The following is a 22,160-nucleotide window of genomic DNA, read 5'->3' as shown; positions in this document are numbered from 1 at the left end:
TGTCTAGGTCCAATTGCAGCCTATTCCTCCCACCTAGTGTGCCCACATTCCCCCACATCTTAGTGTCATCAGCAAATTTGAACAGGTGCTTTTTACCCCCTCGTCCAAGTCACTGATGAAGATGTTGAACAGTGCGGGCCCGAGGACCGAGCCCTGGGGGTCCCCACATCCCCCCAGGGCGAACACAACCCGTCCACCACCGCTCTCTGGGTGCGGCCCTCCAGCCAGTTGGTGACACATCTGACCGTGTGGGTGTCGACACCACAGCCCCCAGTTTCTTAATGAGAACGGGGTGAGAGACGGTGTTGAAGGCCTTCCAAAAGTCCAGGAAGATGATGTCCACCACGACACCTGCGTCCAAGGCTTTTGCGACCTGGTCATAGAAGGCCACCACGCTGGTCTGACAGAACCTGCTGCTAACGAACCCGTGTTGGTTACCCCCAAGCATAATCTCCCCTGCTTGCCCCTCATAGAGGTGCACCTAGATAATTTTCTCAAAGAGCTTCTCCGGGACCAAGGTAAGACTAACGGGCCTGTAGTTTCCTGGGTCCTTCTTCCTCCCACGCTGGCCCTTTTCCAGTCCTCTGGCACCACGCCAGAGCACCACGAGTGCTCGTAAAGCCGTGCCGGGGTCCTGCAATGACTATCTTACCCCAGAGTAAGTGAATCTACGGTGCACAAACTGCAGTGCACGGGGAGACAGTGATGTTTTTACTGTGCAATAAATTAGTCTTATGAGCAGCAAAGTGCACGTGTAGAGGTGCCCAGAGAGGGTAAATCAGAGCACAGCTTGCCCCTCAGTTAATTCCACTGTGCATCTATACTGCCCTCCACTGAAAAGCAAAGACTGTTCCTTACTGCTGTCATCCAGACAGGTTTTTCTTTGGGGAAGAAAAACTCAGGCCTGCTCCACTCCTGTGAAACCAGAGGAACTCCCTTGGGGATGAATTTGGCCCAGTGTTTATAACATCTGTGGCTGTGTCTCTCCCACAGACAATCAAAACTCTATCATTGCTGGTCACAGGACACTGCATTTCTCAGGCAGGCCCATGCGCATCTGAAACAGTCGGTGCCACCCCGGCTTTTCCATTGACTTGCAAAACATACCCGAGGCCCCCGTGCCTGAGCTGCTATCCATCTTCCCTTGAAGAAGAGGCACAAAGTACCAATAAATCATCTCCCCCCCTCCTCCCTTCACCACTCCATCTGACCGGGGGACAGCATGGGCTGAACAAACCCACCAGGCACTCTTCCTTATTAGTGGACTACTCACCGGCATTGTCTGGCTGCCATGCAAGGCATTAATGGCTGCTTGGGCCTCTGCGTGTGAGGAATATTTCACAAACGCACACCCTGCAGGAAGAAGAGGAGGAAAGAGAAGGTGTTTTAAAAAGGAGGTGATAAGAGAGCAACATGCACCCATCTAACTGCGGCCAGCCCTGATCTATTCAAAACCCAGACACTGCTCCTTTCTACAGGTCTCTAACCATGCATTGCAGACCACGCGGTGCTCCTATGCCTCTCCAGGCGTTTGCACTCCACGCTCAACGAGGCGCGGGGTGGAAAAGCGAGATAGTCATGTGATGCCTGCCACCTTGCCTAGCACTAGACACCAAAACTTGGAGTTCCTGATGGAAACGCAGTGAGGATAATAGTTGGTCTCTGTCTGCAGCAGTGGGTGGTGATAGACTTGCATCATAAGCGACATGTCCGCGGATTATAATCACACATTAAGACCGTGTCCAGATGAACGCAGATGTTTGCTTCCTCGGGAACAACTAGCGGTGGGACATCTTGTGCTGCTGCTAGTTGTCCTGGGGGAAGGACTGTGCCACGCGCCCTCTGGCACGTGGCAGGTTACCCCAGGTGGGGTAGGGGAGGCTGGGGCCAGCACAGTTGTTGGCCCCAGAAGCCTTATTTGGGGTCCCGGGGGCCAGGGAAGCTGCAGCCGCGTCGCTCCTGCAACTTGGAGCCTGGGCGGCAACTGGAGCGTGGCTCTGGCTGGCCAGGCACCTCCATGTGCACCAGCCCACTTTTATACTGCATGGGTTTTTTTGACCCCTGGATCTCCAGGGGTTAAAAAAACCCCACTTGCTGCAAGGTAGCAGCATGGGGAATGCCTGAATGTGCAGTACCTAGCACTGCAAAGGGGTCTGTGCTGCCACATAGCCATGCTTGTCTGGACATGGCCTAAGGGGTCACTTTTCATAGCTGTTCTATCCTGGGTTTTAGGTATAACTGGTGAGCTTATGTGAAGGCACTCAGATAGCCAGAGTGACCCTGCTGGACTGATTGCATCTGGTCCGAAACACGATGCTGTCCCCAAAGCTGTAGCTACTTGCCATGACGTTGGGGTAATTGTTACAGCTAGAGGCTCAACGAGTGACAAGGTTTTGTTCAGCCACAGGGTTGCTGCTGAGCTGATGGTTGGAAATGAAGTGGGGAAAAGGCTTCAGGTACTAGAGAACAGAGACTTTATTTGGAAATAAATTTTTTGGAAAAGTCTCACCTCACTAATGTGGGGAAGGGATAGCTGTAGTTATTGTCATATAGGTAAAACTGGCCTGCACTATGCTCCCATGCTCTTTGCAATAGGTCGGAGACTTTCATCCCCGTGTCTTACAGCTAAATTCTCCTTTGAGAGGACATAAGAATAAGCAAAAGCCTTTACCCTGTGGCTTGCAAAAGAGGATAATGATGACAGAGTACTGAAAATGGAAATGATTAAAAACAATATTTTTTAAAGAACCTTAAAAAAGCCTTATTTTTTGAATAACCTTAAAAAAAAAAATAGTTGGGAGCCCTTCGACTTGGCCCCCAAAGCCTCCCCATGTTTCAGGGGAAGTGTAGCAATTGTTGCTAATAGTTGGATCTAATTTATAAGGAGCGGAGAAGAGACAATCAGGAGAAAATGAGATAGATAAACTTCAGCTGGAAACAATAAGGATCAATTATGACATAATCGCAGACCGGCATTCCAGGGCTCCTGAGATACCGCGCCTTCCTCTTCATTAATCAGAGATAATCCAGAATTAGGGTGTTTAATTATTTGCCGAGATTCTTTTGTACTTTCTGTCTTGAAAAAGAAGATGCTGATTAGGGAGTATACAAAAGCTTCCCATCTCCCGTCGTCTACTGCATATAGAGCAGGATTTTGGCTGTGTCTTGGACTCCTTGGTTTTGCAGGGCGAAGCGCTCTCGTCTGCACAAGACTGGCGAAGATGAGCCCTATCCTGCTTAATGCCCAGGATGCCGGGGCAGCCCCCAGCCCCTGCAACTCTTAGATTTTGCAAGAGTGCAACCAACTCAGATCTGGCAGGGTGAGAGTGATGTAGCTACGATGGTCCAGGAATGATCTGGGAGACCAGGATTAGGATTTAGCATTTCGAAAAGTCCTCTTATAAGGCAGTGGCTAGAACCCTACTCCTTCAGCCTCCTAGCTTCCATGAACATCCTTGCTCGTGCATGTAGTTGGTGGGAAAACTCATGTGTGCAAAGGTATATCTCGGTCCTCTTCAGGGATGGAAGCCAGGACCAGGGCAACGGAGAACACGAGCCTTTCGGCTTGCACTAGACAACTAAGCTCCCTTGCCGAGAGCTGTAGCAACCTCAGGACCGATAAGGATGAGGCACAGAAGCAGTTGTCCATCCTGGCCTAAGGACTTAGAGACACAAAACATTTTCCCTTTCTTCCTTCATGGATTAGAAGGCCAGAAGGGGCTTTGTGATCATCCTTTTTGAGCTCTTGCATAAAGGAGTTTGAGGGCTCAGGGTCCTGGGGCTGCCAGAGCACCAGAAGGACTCCCTTTCAGGGTATATTGACATCATATTCCCAGTCCTCCCAGCTTTTAAAAGTATTTAGGCACCTATGCAGATCCTTGACTCGTTGGATTTGATGCCTAACTCCCATAGGAATCAGAGTTCGCTGCCAAGGCCTTGATCATGTTGTGAATGTGCATGGTCTGAAGAGCAGCAGGTGTCTCCCAGGTGTTTCCAGCTGGGTACCCACAAAGCGGGGCACCCTGAACAATTAAACAGCTCGAAATGTTTTCAGTGGAGTTACAGAAATTCATAATAGTTGAATATCTGCTTTTTACTGTCCAAAAGACTATAAGAAATGGGAAGGGAAGGGAGCATGAGACAGATAGTATTTACAGCATTTCCCATGATAGGTACCATGATGGGGGTGGGGAAAAGCAGAATAACAACCTCCACCAGTTCCCTGCTAAAAAGAGAATTGCCTTGTCTAACACAAGATGTACATGGGTTAAAAAATATAGCCTCTTCCTAGCCTAGAGAATTAAGGTTGGAAGGGACGTCAGGAAGGCATCTCGTCCAACCCCCAGTTGTATCCTACTGCAGATGCAGCTGAAATCCTAGTCTAGATGAGGCTACAGAAGTAGGGTGTTTCCTTCCTTCCTCCCTCCTATACCATGCTTGTATAACGAAGTGATTAGCTCTGCACGTCGGTCTCTAGCAGACGTGCTCCATCGAGCTAACAGGTTACTTGGGGGCTGGTGTTCGGTCCCACCTCGCACCTGACTGTCTCATGAGTTATAAAGTTCAGCGTGCCGGTCGGCTGACCATGCTGCACGTGTGAGTGAGAGGGGGAGTACTGGGAGCCTCACATTTTCAGTAAATAGCACCAGCAAATGGAAACGGGGAATATTAACTCCATCGAGGCACCGTATTGATCTTCAGCCGCTCTGCAAAAAGCAAGCCCGAGACAGCAGCCTGCCAGCTCTAATAATTAAACCGGTTAGCAATATGGAGCTGCCACTCAGGTTCAGGCTTATAATGACATCATGGGAGAAACAAAAAAGAGAGAAAGAGAGAGAGGGAATCGGTGAATGAAAATTTCAGGTCTGACCCTCCTCCTCGCCTTGACACTGGGTGTTCACAGATGTCCGTGTTAGATGTTAGTACCCTTGCTATTGTTGCATCTCAAACTCTTCAGGTTTTATTCTCTACAACTTTGGGTGGGCATAGAAAGACACATGGATTTCTTGCTTTCCTTCATCCCAGCTGACTTTTTCCCAACGAATGGAGCATTTCACCCCTGTCAAGCATCGCTCTAGCTAAAGACGAGGCAACTTCTGTCATAAAACATTGCAAGCGAAGTTAAACTCAGGTTTTGTTTCTCTTCTTGGCTCCTAGAAAATGCCCCTCTCTGGGAGGCTTTTGGCAGGGAGGTGAGTGGGAAACATTTGTGCTGTGTTCAGGGGGATGTCAGCGCAGCGCTACATTCATTTGACTCGCTTTGAAGCCGCACAGAGGAACAGCCGGATCAAATGGATGGGACAGCAAGAGGATCGGGAGAGAAAGAGACCGAGTCCCAGCCTCGAAGAGATGAAGTTGTAATTAAGGAAGCCTGCCCAGCTCACACAATGGGGTGGCAAATGATCTGAGCAACCCGTGTCACGATGCAGCCCCCACGTGCGCGTGCTTTCTTTTCAAGCCACCGTGAGGCTGACACTTGCACAGGGATTACACGACAGCGGCGAGGCACCATGCAGGACGATGGGAAAGCTGTGCCGGGAGCAAGAGCCAGGTCCCCAGCAAAGAGGCTCCCACTGACATCAGCGGAGGTCAAGGTAGCATCCAGTCTGCGCTGCAAAGAGCTTGCTCTTAGGGCAAGGTGGCAAAGCCCTCCCCTTCGCCAGCAATTACCTCCTCTCTGCTGCTGCCCACCAGCTGTTTGAAGGCGTGGAAGGACACTGTCATGCCATCAAACAGCTGCCATGGCTCATTCCCAGACTGCACTTCATATTCAGAGATTCATAGATGTTAGGGTCAGAAGGGACTTCAGTAGGTCATCGAGTCCAACCCCCTGCCCTGGGCAGGAAAGAGCGTCAGGTGATCCAAGCTGCTGCAAGGGAGACACGTGAAGCCTCCTGAAACACGTGGGCAATTGGGCATACGTGCACCCCGGCTGCTGTCAGGAGTCTTGGTGACAGAGGCAGGTTGAGTGCAGATGTGACTTGGGTGACTTTGCACATGCTCAGTGGCGTTTGCTGCTGCTGTGTACCCTCACTGTGAGTAAAAGCCAGTGAAAACCAGGGTGCAACGGGGATAGGAGCTCAGGGCTTATGGCTGCAGATGCTGCCCTACTGCAGGAGTTTGCCAGACACGCTGGGGTCTGTTGGCAGCTGGATGCTGGGCACTGGGGCAGGTACAGACTTTGCAATTTTACCAGTATAACCAGAATAGAAGCTCAGCACACACAAAAAAAGTCTATACTCAGCACAGAACAGAAGTTCAGGCTTCTGGTTTAAAAATGTTGGAACCCGGTCTAAGATTTGCACCCTCGCACCAAAGAGCAAATGTGTGTTCAGTTTGCTACCCAACAACACGATGACCCTTACAGATAGCTGTGTAATTTAGACCAATTCTGCCTCGGGCGTTCTGAATGCCTGTACCTAGTCAGGGAGGCTGGCAAGGGAATGCATGCAAACCTCAGGCAACCAAAGTCAGCCTCTGGCTACCAAATTTTGCGGCACAGACGAGGCTCCGTGCTTTCTCCCCGCTGTTGCAGAGCGCGGCCTCCAGCTGATGTCTGTGTAAGCGTGAAGAAGCTTTATTGGCTGGAAGTGACTTTATGGCATATCAGCGTCTTTCGCAAATGTATCACTGCGGTTAGATCCTTCCACCTCCATTTTGCAGAAATATGCCAGTTGATGTTGTCACATGTCAAAATATCTGGTGACATATGAACTGCATCAGCAGGACTTGTACCTTCTTCAGTGCTGCACATGACAGCACATTTGATGATATATTATACGCAGATCAATATTTAATGGACATATTTTACTGTCAAGAGAGGAAGGCTTCCTATTTAAATTGAAGATACTTTGTCTAGGAAATGGCTGGGAAAATGACCCTGATATCAGCTGGAAAAGCCGTGTTCAGACACTGTTGCTGTGTCATCCTCCGAAGACAGAACTCCCCCAGCATTAATTGTCAAGGTAGCGAGGTACATCACAAAAGGGCCAATTACTGGGTAGTCAACGTGATGACACCACTGTCCTCATTTTAAATACTGGCATGTCGAAACTGAGATAGGAACACTGAAATTGGAGATGACAAATGCGAACCAACTGGGTGCGACGCTTCAATCACAGTGCAATAGGTGCACACGCGATCATTCCTGTGCACTTGTTACTTGGCAGTTGCACAAATGTATTGAGGATAGGTATAGGCCAAACAGCACTTGCATGAGTACTGGTCTCTCTTGCAAGCACCAAATCCTGTTTTTAGTGTGGGTTTTTGCATTGTTCAAGAACGCACATATTTTTTGCCAACGCACTTGTTTTACCTTGCCACGAGCATCTGGCTTGTTTGGGTGTTGACTGAATTCTTTTGGGAGCAACTGCAAGATGAGTCTTTTCCTTCTCTTTCTCCTCCAAAACTTTAGCCACTTTTGTAGGATGGGGAAGATCCTAGCCCATTTAATTAGGACAAGCACAGTACTGGGAGTTAGTTGAGAAATCTGAGTTCCCAGCTTAGCTGAACTAATAATGGCTGACCCATTGCTGGCTTAATTGATGAATTAATTTATGTGATAGACCCTCCACTCCCCCAAAATGTAAACCTCCAATTTCTCTGGGTTAGAGTTGGGGTTTTCAAAACTAGTTTTTAAACCAAAAACACAGGAAAAGAATCTGATTTTGAATTTCTTAATGAAATTAGGGCCGATAGTCTGTAAAAACAAGTTTTCCGTGAAAAAGAATTGGCATTTTTTTAACCCACTGTGCTGAATGTATTTCAAGAGCTGCTTTTCTTTTGGGTTTTGCTTATGCCTTCAACTGGACTGTCCAAACTCCCGTTGACTGCTTTCCCTGGGCACAGAAGCAGCCTCCAAAAAGATTAATTTGTGTAGAATTGAGTATGAAATCTAGTGGCCAAAGAAGAGTATTATGTAAGATAATAAGGGAAGAGGAATTTGGGCATTGGGGTTGAGAGAGAAGCGAAGAGAGACCTGGGTAAAGACCCGCTGTACCGCTGACCTAATGCATGACCTTGTCTTGTGTCCCTGCCGGTGCTAGACTGCGCACTTCTAGAGACAAAAACTATCTCTGTGTCTGCACCACATGTAGAAAGATGGGAACATTATTATATTACAAATAATATGAAGCCAATTAGGGATCAGATGGGATTTGGAAGTGGCTGAAGATGGGGAGAGGCAAATGTGATTTTGTTAAGATTGTGGCGAAACTAGTTTAGAGATATACCACTTGCAGGCATGGGTCTGCAAATACAATTAGCCACTTATTTCTATGCACACTTGTCCTGCCGATGTGGGGTCAAACTCTACTGGTTTGCAAGGACTTCAATGGAGCGTTACCAAACCACCAGAGATTTTGGCCCACAAAGGAAGAGCCCTTTTTGGAAAGCTTGGCTCTACCCAATGGGCAACACTGTTCTGCCAAGGAGTTACCCTGTTCTAATGGGGAATAATATGTACATTTTGTGTTGAGTCTGGTTTGAGGGGAAGTGCACTGGGGAACCTACTTACCTTTGCTGTTGCCATCAGGGCCCCGAAGGATTGTGCATTCCTCAATGTTCCCGAATGCCTCGAATAGCCTGCGCACGTCGTCCTCTGACTGCTGCTTGTTGAGCATGCCCACAAAGAGTTTTCTGTCTTCTGGAACAAAATAAAGAGATGCTTACCATATTTCAGGAGGAGTCTGAAAGCCAAGACGGCTCCAACAACACGCAAAAGAAAGAGACCACCGGGATGTTCTGCCGAGGGAATGCATTCTCCAAAGCGGCGAGTGCCCAACTCAAAACGCTTTGCCAGAGCCTGGTTTTCAGAAAGTGCTTGAGAATCGGGCTACTTTAAGGCATCTCAAGTTGGGCAACAAAAGACTGGGAGACTTAAAATGACTTGGGGTCAATTTTTGTTGCATCTACTGGGTGTATAAGTGGGTGCAGGTGCCTACATGCAAGTCTATCGCACCCTGCTTGAGTTCTTGAAAACACTCAATGCAAAAGGTGGGTTTGGTTTTTCCTTTTCTCGCTGCTTTTTGGTGACTCAATCTTAAGGGCACAGTGACTGTGTTGCAAAAGCAGATGCACTGATGGACGTGTAGGACTTGAACAGGGTGGAACAGAGTCATACTTAGGCACCAAAGTCAACTTGGATGTTCAATAGGTAGAAGACCACTTGACCTGTAGTCAACTCTGAAAATTCATATTGAAAGTCTCATGAATCAGTTCTCTTTGCTTAATCTTTGCAAACAAATCCAGGAAATAAAACACTGGCAATATTCCAGGCTGCCATCCAGAGGGAGCATAGACAAGGATGGCATTTAGAAATGACCTTCAGATAGGAAGTACTGTAGTTTAGTAGCCACTACTTTCCCATATAGCTTCAGGAGAATTAATTGAGTTTAACGGAAGCTGTCTCTATTTTGAATTGTTCTTTGAGTTAGAGCACTGGGGGAAGTAATTAAATGTAATGGAAGCCACAGCCTGTAAATGAAGATTTTATCTTATAAACATATATATATAAATGTTCCCATTCATATTATGAATATATCTAGACAAACACATACATACTATATATCACTTTTATTGCATATTAAACATCACATTTAAATTATGCCCACTTTGTGTTTGGAAGAGTGTGTACATATATATACACATATACATATACATATGCATATGTATATGTATATGTATATTATATATATATATATAATATGCATATTATATATATCATAAGCACACACATATATATAATAAAAACACACACATAATACATGTGGTTTTTTTTTATGCTATATACATTGATATTTTAAAGATTTCATGTTTATATAATGTGTGTGCATACATGCATACCTCTATGTGTGTATGTATTTATTTATTTATAAAAAACACAGATACGTCTTCTTCCAAATATAAAATGGGCATCATTTAAAAGTGGTACTTGCCATCACTAGTATCTGAGATAATACGGGTAGGTCCTACTTCAAGTGACTAGAGAGCACACAACTTCTCAGATACCACAGTTGGTAGATGTCATCTTTTTAACGATGAGCACTACTTTCACTGCTGGGCATGTGCCAAATATGGAAAACTTCAGCCTAAAAGGAGCAAATCTTCACAAAGTAACTGAAAACAGAGTCCAAAGAGATGGCTATGGAAGTCACCAGGAAGACTTCAATGGGCAATAATGAGTAATGTCTCAGGCTGCTGGAACAGCTTTCCCCTTGGAGCATCCCGGGTGGTGGCACTAGGCAGTCTGATGGCATGAGAAAGACACGAGACATTTACATAGTTTACGTCCCGTGTGCAAACAGGCCATTTACACATGATGCATAAATGTCTTATTTATCATTCATTAAACACTATGTAAATATGTGTGAGCCACGAGAGGTTCTCCCCCCCCACTTTTTCCAGCACAGTTTATGAAACAGATGTAACCAATTTGAATAAATACATGTAAATAAATAAATTAATAAATAAAGGCTCCGGATTTTTTCCCCCCCCTCCCTTTTAATGCACGCGGTAACTTAGACCGGAGCAGAGCGCCAGTTGACAACCACCCTCTACCGGCCGACTAAGCAGGAGATTTACAGCGGTGTTACTCCTGGAGTAAGTGGTATTTTAGGCAAGCCGTTTCACTTAAACTGTGGTGCGTTCGAGATTCGCATACCCAAGGTGCCTCTGTAAATTGGAAAACGAGCTTGTAAACTTAAGAGAAGTCAATTGTTTCCTGTAGCAGACCTCAGGAGGGGATCGAATCCTCCAAACCCCGCATGAGACTGTAGGACATGCTGCGATGGCTAGATCAGGAGGAGGTACTGCCTTTTATGCCGTCTTCAGTTGAAAAGCAGGTGCTAAAATGGTCAGTCCTTAATTTGCCAAGGGTGCGCCACCCCTCTTCAAAAGGAGGAAGAACCCAGCAATGACTGGAGGGTTTCTAGCCAGGAGAGGAGTGAAGTTTGGGAACCGCTTCCCATAAGGAGGAGAGGGAGCAGCAACACTAACCAGATTTAAGATGGAGCTTAATTGGTTGATATGAGATGATTGCAAGTGAAAGCAGGCATCTCCATCGCTAGAAATACAGGTTGGATGGACATTTCTTTGGTTAAAGCAGGCACGATGCTGCCTTGAGCCAGCAGCTGGACTAGATCAATGGTTCTCCATTTTTTTTACACTGGGACCCATTTGTAAGCATCACTGGCCAGTCCTGACCCAGTGCCCCTAAAGTCAAATCCATTTTTAAAGGCTGTTGATCCATTTTTAAAATTTGTTCGCGACGCTTTCATATATTTTTGCAACCCACTTTTGGGTCGTGATGACCTCCTGAAGGCCCTGCCTGTCCTACTTTTCTATGCGTACATGACCGGACATAATGACCCAGTCCTGTGCTCCTTGGTTTCTTTTTTCCTACCTCAGAGGAGGCAGCTAAAGTACTGGGCATTGCCAAGAGGGATGTATAAGGAAAATGAATGACCTTTGATGATTGACCTAACCAACTTGACTATGAACCATGGGGACAAGAACTCAAAGGGCCTTTGCAGGATCTTCCCCACTCTGTAGTTTCCAGTGCTTTATTTCTACTGCTTTTCAAGGAATTTTACATGAATTTTAAACTATGATCTGCAAGGTGCCTTCCAGCCTCTGATGATCTATGAATCAAGTAATTTCATCCTGCAATGGTAAAGAAGTGTCCCAAATGCTCCAGCTGTGAGTTGGAGTAGCTTTCAGCATCTCCATTGGTCGGTGATGGACGGAGCATGTAATAAAGTAATATTTCCAAACTAATGGGTGAGTGAGAGAGATTCACTTCTAGAAAAATCGACCCTACCCCTACCCCTGATAGACCTAGGTACTTCCTTCAGCGTACACAGTCCGTGGCTAAATGGAAACAATTTTAATGCATAAAAATCTGAATATAGCTGTACCCAACCAGCAAACCCACTCAGGGCAGAGGCAGCACTTCTGCCACTCTAGTGTATGCTGGTTACCTAGATAATATATTGTGTATTGACAAGCACATTTTATATGAGTGTAACTGTCTGCCCTTGTCCATTGGCCAATATGACAATGTCCTTTAAAAGCTGCTACGATGCAAAGCTTAAATTGAGATACATTGAACGAACCATTTATTTGCACTTTCACTCCCATTTTGCTCTCGGTTACCATGACACAGCCAGGCCTCACCCTATCAGGAAAGTCTGTGCACAAAATACGAAGGAGGGAATTTTACTCCAGGGTCAGATTGGTGTGGACTGGGGGGGGTTTTGGCTTTCCTCTCTAGCTGGGAGCATGGCCCTCTACATGGGCTCTCTTGAGCATTATTAACAACCTTTTACAGAGGCAGGACATTGGCTGCCGTGGTTGCCCTGCTTTACCCGCGGCAGGTTAGGGTGGGATGTTGTGTTGTGGCAGAGTCCACAGTAGTTTTACAAAGAGGTTAGATTTGTATAGGATGGTTTGGAAAGGGATGACTGTGTCTGAGGCTGGGGCAGAAGTTGAGTGGGTTGAACTAGATGACCTCTGGAGGTCCCTTCCAGCCTGATTTCTCTACGATGCCAGTGAGAGCTGGGACCGGGGTCTTGCGGGTTGTCTACCAACAGCCACCTGACAATTAGGAAATGGTCTGAAACCAACTACTCAGCTGCACAGGGCAGTATGGCAGAGATTGAAACCAAGTGAGTAGTGTTTTTAGGAGCTCAATCTGAGATACCTAAATGGGGGGCTGATTTCCAGAAGGCGTCCCTGCCAATCAGGACCTGTGGAGGTGGCTTCACCATTGGGTATCCACAATCACTTTTGAAAAATTGGTATCCTGGACTCTTAAAGTAGCAATTTATTTGCCACCGCTGTCTCAGTAATCATCAGGATCATACAACCGTCTGGCAAATGAGTCATTTTTACCTATCCTTGGTTCATAGGAGTTCTTTTAATAAAATACCATGTTTGCTCTTTGCATTCAAGACTGGTGAGTAAGAGCCTTGCCAGGTAATAATAAGGGAAAGAGGGTGGGAGGATGCCAGAAGCTGGGAACATTCAGCGGCATCCCGGACTCGAGTTGCACCTGGTTTCATTTGCAGGAGACTGAAATCACAAAACCTTAATCCACTAATGAGCTTACACTCAACCTTTCACACCGCAAGTGCTCCCAGATGCTTTGCCAAGTCCCAGACAAAAGGCTGACGTGGCAACTAGGTGCAACTTCATCAAGTATGTGTGACAGAGCAAGGGCAAGGCCATTAAACCCCTAGAGGAAAATGAGGAGAGATTGCATCGGACTCTGTGTGCCGAGTGTGTGTTTGTGTGTGTGCAAGAGTGAGTACATGCTCTGTACTTTCCCTAGAAGACCCTGCAAAAGCAGCCTGGTACCAGAGTGAAAGGCACACTCTGTTAATGTACCTGCATTCAGATGACAGGGATTTTGCTACTATAATTTGCTTTCAGGGGCAGGGGCTGAGTCATGTCTATTGTTGAATTTCCCTTCCTTTCCATGTGTTCAGCCCAGGACCTGTTGGAAACCATCCTTGAATTTTGGATATGTAGGCCAGCCTCCAAACCTGGGTGTGAATGCCCTGCTGCCTTCTCATCCCGGAACGAGCCCTACCAACTCTCAGGTTCAGCTTTTTTACTTTCAGGGCCCACTGGAAATGTGGTGTGAGAATACACGTTACGAAACTTTAATGATACAAATAATCCTGTTGGACCAACTGGCCACGCTAAAAATACAACATGTTGGAGGTGGTCCAATTTACCACGATAAATCGAAATCTACCATGATAAGGGGATGTCAACATGTATTTTCACATGTGACTAACCTAGCAAAACGGAAATTTTTGGTGCTATTTTGTGATGTGTAGCTAAGTGACGCATAGTGTGTACAAGCGCCTGCAAGTAATTTTGCTGCTGGAAGTCTCTGTAAAGAAGGTAGCTGTTACTGTCCCCATTTCATAATTAGGGGAGCGCAGGTATCTAATGCTCTCAGTTGAAAACCAGGGCATCTTGTGTTAGGCAGCAGGTGCACACGTGTATTAAACACCTGCTGGAAACAGCCTATAATCGAAACAGAGAGAGGGTGAGAGAAAGGAAATTATCTGACCTTTCCAGAGACAGGAAGCAGAGGGCCCCTCAAGCTGCCTGCTTGATTAAGGCATCGGCCAGCTGCAGCCACTGCTCTGATAAAAGTTATAATTTGGAGACACTCCCTAATGTAGAAGCGTTGAGAACTGGGAGATGATCCCTCTGTTAGGGAGGAGCTAGTTAAGGACAAAGGGTCTGCAGAAGTTATCAACTGCTCCACCATTAAAGTGTGTTGTTGATTCGTCTCATTCATTGTCCCCCTTTATTTATTATGCCTGATGATCACTACAGTCATGACACTGATTACTTCCCCCCCCCCCACCCTATGCCTGTCTTGTCAACTCAGGCATAATCCCCGTGGTGCAAACACTGCTCATTACTCTGCAGTTGTACAGCATCTAGCACAGTTGGTGCTTAGGCACCACCCTAATCGATGCAATGAATAAATTTTAAAAAAATGAATGGCATGGCCACTCCACTTGCTCATAGCCTCACCATGTTGGACCGGGTTGGCTGCTTTCCCCGTTCAACCCAGCTTCTGCTGGGGACACAAGGGAGTCAAACAGAAGCCAAGAGGTAATTGAGCCCTTAGTGGCATGCCCAATATTTCAATGTGACTGGGCTCTCCTCTGCCAGCCCCCCTACAGCCTCTCAAGTGGGGCTGCAAGCCACGTGGGTGGAAGAATGTCACTTGTCAGACAAATATACAGAGCTTATAAAACTCCCGGGCTGTGTTTATATGAAGCCCCAGCACCTTCCCTGGTGCAAATAGGGGTTAAATTATTCCCTGTTCTATTTGTATTTAAATGTTATCTTTCCATCATCACTGTAAAGCAGAGGTGTCAGACAGGACTGAGGAAGGAGATGGTACGCCAGAAAGGTGAAATTATAGAGCTCTGCACACCAAGTGCCGGGAGTGGGGGAGCACTAATTAAAGAGACAGACGGGACAACGAGATGCAGGATGGCTGACCCCCTGGAGAGCAGAGGATGAGGATGAGAATCGCAGCTAGCGGCGTGGGGGGAAGGGGGCGAATTAGTGTCATGCACACGCTCACAGAGACATGACACAGAGGTTGCATGTATAGGGCTATCCATGGTAGGTTTCTCTGTGTTTGAATGCAGTGTGTGTGTGTGTGTGTGTGTGTGTGTGTGTGTGTGTACAGGTCTTGCCTGACCCAGGTCAGTGGGTGGTCAGGCATGAGTACAGTAGATACACACACACACACACACACACACACACACACACACACACACACACACACCGGCATACATATGTGCACATGCTTATTTGTGCTCTATGTACCTATATACAATATATATAGTCCTTGTACAAAACAGCTTGGTTCATTCTCTACCAGACAAAAATTAAACCCCAACTTATTAACTGTGAAGTTGCATCCAGTGCCTTGACAAAAGAGAGAGAGATTTAGCTCTGTGGTTTGTATTACATAAGAAGGCAGAATACAGATTATCATAATTGTCACTTCTGGCCTTCAAATGAGTCTAAAATCTCTACATCTTCCTGTGATGTTATATCCAGCCATGACAGCTGATATAAATAAGTATCTATCTACCCATCTATCTAGATATATCTAGATAGATAGATATATCTATCTCTAACTCTATATCTATACATCTACATATAGCTATAGATAGATATATCTCTCTATATAGCTATACATAGTTCTATCTATCTATATCTATATAGAGAGATATATCTATCTATAGCTATACATAGATATATAGATACCTATATCTATATCTATATACCTATGTATAGATATAGAGATATTCGTGTGTGTGGACACTTCTATAACCCTATTTCTAAATTCCTGTGGTGTATGGGTGTGCATGTGTGGACTGTAGGCACGTGCACACACACACACACACACATACACACACACACTTTTCAGTTCCTGCAAACACACACAGGAGGCAACTGTTGACTTTCTAGCTATTAGGACTCAGTCAGTGGCACAGCTTCATTTCGGAAGTGCAACCGGGCTTTAATTAATTCTCTTCTTTATTAGGATTATTAACAATTATTTGTCTTCCTGCTATTCTCCTCTGCTCCCAACCATCAGCAGTTGAAAATGCATTTGCTTACATTATATGGGACCAGATGCAGTGCACGGCTCTAACTGCAAGCTGGGCCTTTCAGCCAGCACCGTGAAAGGGCGGCAGAGCTATCCACAGACCCTCCAGCACCCGTGCTTTAATAAAGAGCCATGGGCAGCTGGATGGGGTGGACAACAGCTGGCAGAGGGGCGGGAAGGAAGAACCGAAGGGATCTTTCCAAAGAGTTTCCTTCCTATGTTCCCTGTAAGCAAGGGTGTCCTGTAAAAGTGCTTCTCGCTGCACTCGTGCATCACTACCCATTGACCCCGGTCAAGCAGGACTTGGCAAAACTCGAAGGGCCTGAGCTCTGCGGAGCTGGGAAGAGGGGAGCTGTAAAATACGGGGACTACATTTCTGAAGAGAGGGCTGCTAAGCGGCTGCAGTGCTGTAGAGCCCTCTCTCCAAACACAGATGGGGTCTGCACAGCTACTGCAGCATGGGTTGGGACACTGCTGAGAAGTGATCCCCACCTGAGCCTGCAAAGGAGGCAATGGAGATGCTCAGCAGGCCTGCATGGCTCGGAGCTGCCCTGAACACGTACAGCTGGGGCGTTGTAGTGATGGGGGCCACTCTGGGACCTCAATGGCAGGCTCAGGCATGAATGGCTTGGTGGCACCATGCCCCAGAGCCCCAGGCCTCCTCCCGCACCCCCAGAGGGAGGTGGTGAAATGCTTGTGGGCATCCACTTTGGCACAGGAGTAAGCGAAAATGGCTTCTCCTCCTTGCTTATGGCTTCTTGTCTTGGGCAGCCAGCAAGTCGACAGGAGACCCTGCCACGGAGGGGACAAAGCCAGCGTCCGGTGAGTCTCTAGCTCACTGCAAAGCTTTCTGCACCCCTTGACTGGCCCGGGGACCAGTTTGGGCAGCTCTGGAGCACGCTGCGGGAAGCAAAACTACCCCATAAGCTCAGCCTGACCCTGCAGAGGAGGAGGGAGCTCTGGATCTGAGTGTGAACCCTTACGGAAACCCCCAGACTTTGGAGCCAGACGCAGGCCAGGATCTCCGCTCGCCGGCGCGGGCTTGCTTCAGCGCTGGAGCTTCTGCATCGGAGTCCCCAGGATCCCTCCCAACATCTGCTAATCAGGCGGATCAATAGGCTAAAAGCAGGGCATTTCCCGCGGCCTGAGCCGCACACTCCCATTGCCATTTTCACAGCAGTCCTGCAGCTCCGTGATGATGATTACAGCCCTTTCCACAGGGGAAGCGATTACGAATGCTGTTGTAGCTAATTGTAAATTAGTTAATTATCTTCTCCGTGGTACCTTGCTGCAAAAAACACACGGACTTTGTAAAACGGAGGTGATTCCAAAAGGAGGGCAGAAACCTGCCCCTGCCTCTCCCCCACCCCGAAAAAAAACAAGGAGCAAAAATAAATCCAACTCCAAACAAGAAAGAGGTGCTCTCCCCTTTCCCTGCCTCGGAGCCCTCCACTTGCAAGCTGCACCCCATCGGGCAGGTTGTGCCACCTTGGCTTGAGCTCACTTGTTCGGTGCCACCTGACGGCATGCGGGATCCCTAATCACATCCCAGCTGGAGCTGTTTCTTTGTGCATCACTCTCCCCCTCCCCTTCTTCACCCCCTTCCCCGTCTCTGTTTTACCTAAGCGCTTCTTTATATCCCAGGCGCTAGGAGTTATGATTGCACAGATGCCATTCTCGTGCTGGATGCAGAGGCTTTTAGAGACGCCCAAGCTAGAGAAAATAGCAGCTAATCCGAACAGCTGCTTGAAGGGGCCAAGCGCAAACGAGCCGAAGCCCAGGTGGGAGAGAGTAACTCTCCTGCAGAGAGAAGGAGCCACGGTTCCCCATGCGTGCTGCTCTCCACAGTCCCCTCCTTCAAAATCTTTCATAGGAGCTTTTCTTTTTAAGCATCGAGGTCTAACCTGAGCCTGGAGCTTTGCAGGGATCCCCGCCACGCTATACCAATAAAGCAAGGCAAGGGAGATGCCGGCAAGAAGATTAAATGCATCTCCCCCCATCCCTTTATCCAACAAACATGCTCCCTTCCCTTTTGGGACTGGGAAGCAGGACACCTGGGTCCTCTCCTAGACTTTGCCCCTGACTGGCTGCATCATACTGGCCTAACTGCCTGGCACCTCGTTATACTGGTTAATAGGGAGGAAGGATCATTTTGCAGCTGGTTATTTACCTTTATTCCCACAGCATCCTGGAAGGACTTTAGCCAAGGATTTCATGAGGTCCCTTCCAGCCCTGATGTCTATGAAACCTATGACATCTATGAAATCAGTGTCCTCATATGCTAAGCACTGCAATTAAGAGAGCTGCAGGTTCCCCATCAGCAAAGTGAATACATGGGTGGTCTGAGCAGGCCAGCTTGGTTTTCTATGGATCTGTTCACATGGGTCTGGGAAAACCACTTTTTCTATGTCAAAGGCAGCCTCATCTACCCAGCTCAATGGCTAGTACTGGATAAAATAACAGCAGCAAACCCAGCAGAGCTCTTGGAAAAGATGAATTTAGTTTTTTTAATGAGACCAAAGTATGACTGTTACCTGCAGGTTTGATCCAAGGAGGCAACAGGGAGATAGGACCAAGCCTAGTGTGGCTTTGAAGGCAACATCAGAACAACAGGCAGCCAGCGTGGATGCTGGGAAAATATCCCTGAGCACCGACGCTTCTGCACACTTCATCACCTGCAGCCTGAAAACGGTGATGCCAAATGCAGCATGTAGCAGGGTGAGGACACAGAAGTGACAGGTGCTAGCATCACTCAGGGCCCGGGTGGAAGGGGCTTGCACACTATGGCAGTGCATTAGTATTCATCTGTATTATAATACAATAAATATGCAGTTAGAATATCATAGCTGTATTCGTCCCACAGTAGAAGAGGACAATATGGGCACAGCTGGGACGAGGCACCTTCACCTGTCCTGAGCAGGCTGCTCCCCGTTGGAATCAGAGAGACGCGGGGAGCAGTAATACTCTGTTCAACAAGAGCAAAAATCTGGCCCGATTCTGCTCTCGCTGCAGACAACGGAGACGTGGTGCGAGCTGCAGTGGAAGATGGAGCAAGCCCCAAGCCCAGAGATCAGCATACTCGTTTGAGAGATGCTGAGAGAAACACAGGCCCTTCTCCTGGGAGCGACAAAACCCTTCCAGGGTTGGAATCGGACTTCAGTTCAAAGCCCAGCAAAGGATATTGGGTGTGAGCCTCCAGTACCAGCCCAGGGCCAGGCTGATCATGAAAAGGGTTGCAGGTGCTTGCTAGGAACAACGGGCACTTGTGCACGTGACGTCAAGATGATGTACACATGATGAAAATCCCCCTTTCTGTGGCTTAATAGTGTCACGCTCTTACACATACATGAGAGTCTGGGGGATTTTAAGTGAGTTCTCATCGTTACAAGCTAAACCACAGCCTGATGTACTTGAGTTTGCTACGTTGCAAAATGCAATGATGCAGCCATAAATCTGTCCCGTGTACGTGGTAATATGACCATCCCATGCCATTGCTTAAGAAAGGTCAAGGGGAACACCTTTCTCAGTCCTGGGGGAAAAGACTGAGGCACGTTGGCAGGACAGAGGGCTGTGTTTTTGCTTGTTTGCACCCTCCAGTAAACTGACTTCTGGGGCCTCTTGTTACCCCTAAAAGCATCTCTTCTTCAGAGTCAGCTTGGGCTGGGCCAGCCCAAATAAACCATCCCCCCTGCAAAGCCATGCCCCTGCCATTGCCCCCACAGCAGTGGTATTCTAGGCTTGGTCTGGGATGGATCTCCTGCAGTGATCAGCTCCGGGCTGTCCCATGAAGACACTTGCAGGGTGCCCTGTCTCTCTCTCTTGTCTAGCATGGAGCTGCTGTCTGTAGCAGGGACATGAGAAAAATATTTTAATGCAAATAACTTCCAGGTGCAGCTACGCATCATTAATGCATTCATTTCCAAAGGCAAAAGCAAAGTGATGAGAACTTTTAATGAGAATCTCGTTACGGCATTTGGGCTGAAAGCCACCAGGTGACCTGCCGTCCACTCCTTTGGTGGTGACCCCTGTGCTAGTGCCGTGGAAACGCAGCAGAAAAGGAACAGGCCAATATGGGGTTAAAACACCACTTTGATGACTTACCATACAGAAGAAGGGGGTAGTGGGGGAGAAAGTACAGCCACAGTGGAGTTGTGGGAGAACATCGGAGGACTACCGGCACTGCAGCGCCAGGACGATGGGAAATGCAAGCCTAAAAGAGATCAGGCACATCCCACCAGTTCTCACTACCTGAACAGGGCCATCACCATCATCCCAAGCCAGCCAAGAGGTGTCACTGCATGCTTAGGCCATAAAGGGAAGGCCTTATCGCTATAAATATGTTCTGTATGGAGCTGGGGAAGTCATACATAAGTCATTTATGAGATGTATTTCAAGACTTAAAGTCATTTATGAGATGCATTTCAGCTCCATGCCCCTTCTGTTGGGCTATCCCGGCACTGACCATGGCAGAAGTATCTTAGCTGAGTTGGGACACTTCTCTTTTTCTCCAAAACACATCAGGGCTCTCTTGCCTGCATTATTTATTTGCAGTTCTTGGCTGGATAATTGGGGTGAATGTGCCCAGGTGTGTGGATCTGCAGTGAGAAGCTCATGCTCAGAAACCTGACTGTCTTTTTCTGATTCAGAGTTCGGTGCAAACAGGCTGTTCCTCTCCCCCCACCCCCCAGTGGGTGAGCACATGGGTTTCCGGTTGTACGAATCACATTTTTTTTTGTGCCTAGTAGCAGCATTTGCCTATGAATCGCTTTGTCCCTGAACATTTCCAGTGCTAACCTAGCTGGCTCGAGGATTTATTGGAAGCAAATAAAAGGAAAACAATTGTTGCATACGTTAAATGTACAATGACATTAAATACTGAAATTCGTATGACCCTTGCAGGAAAGTTGGACTTTTTTTTTGTTTTGTTTTTTTAATGTACCGGGATCTGTCCTCTCATCCCAAACAGGTGATATCAGATTTGCTAAAGAGAGACATAAAAGACACCCGAATTGTCACGGTCAACTAACACTTTCCACTAGCAGCGAGGCCAGTGACTCCACACCACATCTTCACACATATATGAGATGCAGGGAGAAGGCTCACAGGCTGAATTCAGCTGCTAAAATAAAGCCTTCACTCTGATACAGAGCAGGGAAGAGGTGAAGACAGGACATCTTATTTCCTACTGGTAACACCCGCTCTACACTGGCGTAGCACCCGGTATGGGCTGAACCCCAGGGAAGTCCAGTTTTCACGCATGTTCAGAGCCGATCTTAGAAGACGCTTGGCAAACTCTGTGGGGTCGGCGGTGTGAAGGTGGGGATGTCAGGAAAATGTGCTTCAGTCCCTCAGCTCGCTGGCGGGGGCTTTGAAATCCTTTCTGGATGCCAAAAAGGCCACGCCACTAATCCACAGCATCCCTCAAGCCTTGATCTCCGAGGGCTGTAGGAACAGCACAGGCGCCGAAGGGAGGGGAGGAAAAAAAAGGGACATATTTTCTCTTGCAGGAGCGGTGACGACATTTCAGATCAAATTAAACTTCAGTTTTTAAAGACTTCGGGAGAGGTAATTGAAACACTTCCTCACAATTGCCCGAACCTAAGTGTTATCTCTCTTTTCCTCTGTATATCATTCCTGTTCCCCCAAGCCTGACACAGCCCTGCATGGCCGTAGCCTCCTTAATATTAAAGACGGTGATTAAATAGGATTCGCCAAAAGACAAAGGGCTGAAAACCTGCCAATTGTTAATCCCTCTTTCGCTGTGCTTAAAAATTCCATTTCCTTCATTTGAAGAAAGGGCGGGGGGGGGGGAATTATACGCCTATGTCTAATTTAAATTCCGGCGTCGCGGGTCCTGTTCCCTTCTCCCTCTCTTGACGTCTGAATATATTCCTTTATTACCATTATTACAGCTTTCTGATTGCATTAAAATTCATCCACACGCTTCTCTCCACATTCCACTTTTCTTTTGCCAGTTTTTTTGCTAATTCCCTTTTTC

The 22,160-nt window shown here is 47.3% G+C and overlaps 1 protein-coding gene across 10 annotated transcripts in view; it reads right to left on the bottom strand.

The window, feature by feature from the left end:
• CELF4 (CUGBP, Elav-like family member 4) overlaps window positions 1-22,160 on the bottom strand; it is an 860,358-nt gene that overhangs the window by 135,844 nt on the left and 702,354 nt on the right. For 8 of the 10 annotated variants that reach the window (XR_002100356.1, XR_002100357.1, XM_019531828.1 and 5 more), the window contains exons 4-5: window positions 8,516-8,644; window positions 1,274-1,353 (exon numbers count right to left, since the gene is read on the bottom strand). Coding sequence is in view for 8 of the 10 variants with exons in the window: in XM_019531828.1 (XP_019387373.1) it covers window positions 1,274-1,353; window positions 8,516-8,644 (209 nt within the window). In the remaining 2 variants the exon portion in view is untranslated. The remainder of the gene's footprint in view (window positions 1-1,273; window positions 1,354-8,515; window positions 8,645-22,160) is intronic. The other 2 variants (XM_019531833.1, XM_019531834.1) reach the window with 1 other exon arrangement.

The sequence above is a fragment of the Crocodylus porosus genome, unplaced genomic scaffold (assembly GCF_001723895.1).
Source record: "Crocodylus porosus isolate Cpor-Errol unplaced genomic scaffold, CroPor_comp1, whole genome shotgun sequence".
NCBI classification, from domain to species: domain Eukaryota; kingdom Metazoa; phylum Chordata; order Crocodylia; family Crocodylidae; genus Crocodylus; species Crocodylus porosus.
The sequence above is the reverse complement of the archived record's forward strand: the minus strand, read 5'-3'. Positions and strand labels throughout refer to the sequence as shown.